Genomic DNA, 3,653 nt, shown 5'->3' with positions numbered 1-3,653 from the left:
CCGACAGGGATTTCTCCCGACCCTCGCAACCTCGCCTTGGACACTCCATCGTGCTCCACCACACTCGCCACCCACCACCATGCGCCACCACGGCCTTGCAAGCACCACCGCCGTCTCACCGTGACCCAACGCAGCGGGGTCATCACGAACAGGACGAGCCAACCGGGAGCGCGAGGCAGCACGTCAGCAGCCACGCCAGAGGAACCACCTCCACCGCCACCTGCGGACACCGACCGGACGCGGCGACCGGAACACACCAGGCCCACCTGGCCCGGCCGAGCCCGAGCGGGCTCGTGAAGTTCCTATCTATGCGCTGCAGTGTACGCGCCGCCGACATCGCCGCCCTGAGCTCCGGCCTTCCCTCCGTCCGCCTAGAGGAGCACCACGGGGCAGGGAGTCGGCCCGCCCGGACCCAGATGGGGCCTGAAGGGCCCAGATCTGGGCCAGGCAGGTGGAGCCCCGAGCCACCGCGCCGTCCCGAGGCCAAAGAGCCTCGCCACCACGTCGTCGTCACCCGCCGCCGCGCCGCCAAGGAGGAAACGCCGCCGCCGGAACCGCTCCGACCTGGGAGCACCGCCACCAGACGAGGAGACCCCGCGTCTCCCCTTCTCATGCGCGGGGAAGAGCAGCTCCGCCGCCGCCGGCACCGCACGGGGCTTTGCCCGGCGGCCTGCGCCGACGGCGGCGGCTGGGGAGGCCGGAGGAGGGGGGCGAGGGGGCGCTAGGTGCTAGGCGCCCTCCTGCCGCCCGCGGGGAGCGGCAGCAAGGGCCGGGGGAGAGGAGGGGGTGGGGGTCGGGGGCGGAGGCGAGGACGGCCTGGCGGCGGCGGCGGCGCGACGGGGCGGAACCCTAGTCGCCTACGCGTCGCGGGAGCCCTTCGCCCTAGTACGCAGTGGTCCTACTGATACCAAAAAAAAAAAGCCGAACTGTCACAGCTGCGGGAACCAGGCCGGCAGGGAAGCAGCCTCCTTCTCGGCCTCCCGGATCGCACACAGCCAGGCCGGCCGGCGAACCCTCTCCTCTGTCCCCTCACTTGCTGGATACCACCGCCTCCTCCGCCAAAAAATGCTGCCCCTTCTCCGCGGCGTCGTCTCCGGCCACCTCCGCCGCTCCCTCTCCACAGCCGCCCCGCGCCCTCCCTGGGTGCTCATGGACCGGGATACGCTGCTCACCAGATCCCCGGTAGCCGTCTCCTCCTCCTTCCGCCCGCCCCCCTCCGCCTCCTCCATCACCGTCCCCGTCTGGTCCTTGGACCTACAGCCTCCCGGGGACAAGGACAACAACCTGTACATGGACACCATGCGCAGCCGCCTCCTCGCCGCCAGCGCCCACGGCTTCCTCCTCCTCGACGCCCACAAGTCCCGTTTCAAGCTCCACCCCAAAGCGGACCTCAACCTCCCGCCCGACGTGCTCCTCAAGGTCGCGCCCTCCGAGCTCGTCTGCCGGACCTTCGAGCGCCGCGTCTGCAACCCGGTCACCGGCGACCTCTTCCGCCTCCCGGACTTCCACGGCACCTCAACGGACGGCATGGGCCTCCTCACCCAGCCCGGGAGGTACGTCGCTGCCCAGCTGGCCGAGGTCGACGGCGGCCGCCGCTTCATGCTGCGCCGGTTCTCCTCGGAGACGGGGGACTGGGGCGAGCTGGTGCTGCCGTCGCCGCTGCCGCCTGGCCGCCGGATGCACCTGAACCACGAGCACGAGGTGCTGGACTGCGGGGGCCGGCTCTGGTGGGTGGACCTCAGCTGGGGCGCCGTCTGCGTCGACCCGTTCAGCGCCCGGCCTGAGCTCCGCGCCGTCGAGCTGCCGGAAGGCTGCGTGCTCCCCGGCCACCAGAGCGACACGGAGGTAAGGCGGCTCGTCAACCTCAAGCACCGCCGCATGGGTGTCAGCGCCGGCAGGCTGTGCTACGCCGAGGCCGACGCGCTCCATATCAGGTCCTTCACGCTGGACGACGAGAGCGGCCGCTGGACGCTCGAGCAGCAGGTGCCCGTTGACAGCCTTTGGCCCAATGGCAAGGTGGTGCCTTCCGTTGCTGCTATCGACCCGCTCGACGCTGATGTGCTGTACCTCAACGTGGAGGAATTTACCGTCAGCGTGGACATGCGCAACGAGAGTATCCTTGTGGGTAGTGCATCTGTGCTGAGAGGCGTTTCTCCTCAGTCTGCCTCAAGCTCCTACCTGCCATGTGTGCTCCCATCATTTCTCGGATCGGCCCCAATTCCAGGTGGGTGATCAAAGTCGACACTTTTCTCTTTAGCTGCAAATTGGCAATCATGTCTAATGGCTGGCATGAGTTATTGAGTGTTGATGAGACTCCCATATACATTTCTAGTTTAAATTCATGTGTGTTTGGCCCCTTGTGTTCCACATTGGTTGTGTTCTTCACCATGTCTGCAGTTTCTCCATATGTTTCTTCAGGCATTTTTCAACCTGCTGGTTTTCCAAATCAAGTTTGCTATTGCAGTATTGCCTTGGTCATACCAAAATTACTTTGACATTTATGCGCTAGTATGAGTTATATAACTGCTATTTTGTAAGCTATGCTTGCTATCGTGGTACAGGTCTATTGGGTTAGTCCCATGATGATCATGCATATTCTCAGTTATGAAGTTGTACATTCTGAAATGGAGTTCATTACTGTGGGGATTTTCATGGGATGAATCTGATGTATCTTGGTGCCAATAAGTCTTAACAGCTGAATCAGTGGCTATCCTCTGTCCCTTATCAGTAGAGCGTGCAGCTAAGTATCAGCAGCCTCCTTCGGTGATGTTTTGCAAGTTAGAATTTCCAGTGTAAAGCAGTATTAGAGTTATCTGTTGTTTATGAATTTCCAGCGTGTGCAGCTAAGTATCAGCAACATTTATGAATTTTCCTATCGCTTTGTATATATTCCCCTCCTCCAGCCATGAAAATTTGTTCCCTTTTGGTTAATCGTCAAACACGAGCAATAGGCGGCGCCTTTTTTCTTGCACACCCGATGCTTGGCTTTGCCCTATGTTTTTTCTTATCTCCAATGGTAATGGAAATCGATCCCAAGTGGATCACTTGGAAAAAAAATGAATTTCTAATTTACACTACATGCTCCACTTGTTATATCAATCTCTCTTTAATCTTCTGTTAAAAGGTTCCTTAAGTATTTAAGTACTTTTGTGTCCATTTTAGTAACTCCTATACACTCTCGCCTATGTGTACGATGTATTGAATTCTTGATAACCTTGCTCTATGCATCAGCTTTTCTTTTATTTTCTTTGCTAGGTGACTAGGTCTTGTATGCAATGCAGAGAAATCTAGTATACTGTTATAAATTATTTCTTGTTACTGTTGTGGCTGTTGTTTGAAATCGTGTACGCTGATCAAATGAACCTTTTGTAGGCAAGAATGACATCGAAAAAAACAAGACTCTGGCAGATGTTCTGGTTCGTTCGGACAGACACCCGAAGACCTGAAAGGTAACTATTTATCATCTAATGCATCTCTGGGTACTTCCTCTTAGTTGATGCTTCTGTATTAATACATTTTTGGATGTGGTATCATCCATTCAGATGTCTAGGATGCATTCCTCTTGCCTATACCTGTTACTCAGTCCATGCATTTTATAACCTAGAAGAACTTGTGCAGTATTTTCAACTGGTTCTCTCTGTAGTCCAATATGT

At 57.5% G+C, this 3,653-nt stretch overlaps 1 protein-coding gene across 1 annotated transcript; it reads left to right on the top strand.

The window, feature by feature from the left end:
• Window positions 1–1,065: 1,065 nt before the first annotated feature.
• LOC124648683 lies at window positions 1,066–3,446 on the top strand. The gene is made up of 2 exons (XM_047188399.1): window positions 1,066–2,224; window positions 3,373–3,446. Exons 1-2 carry the CDS (start codon window positions 1,066–1,068, stop codon window positions 3,444–3,446), a joined length of 1,233 nt encoding a protein of 410 aa, XP_047044355.1.
• Window positions 3,447–3,653: the final 207 nt, after the last annotated feature.

This window comes from Lolium rigidum, chromosome 4 (genome assembly GCF_022539505.1).
Source record: "Lolium rigidum isolate FL_2022 chromosome 4, APGP_CSIRO_Lrig_0.1, whole genome shotgun sequence".
Taxonomy (NCBI): Eukaryota; Viridiplantae; Streptophyta; class Magnoliopsida; order Poales; family Poaceae; genus Lolium; species Lolium rigidum.
The sequence above is the reverse complement of the archived record's forward strand: the minus strand, read 5'-3'. Positions and strand labels throughout refer to the sequence as shown.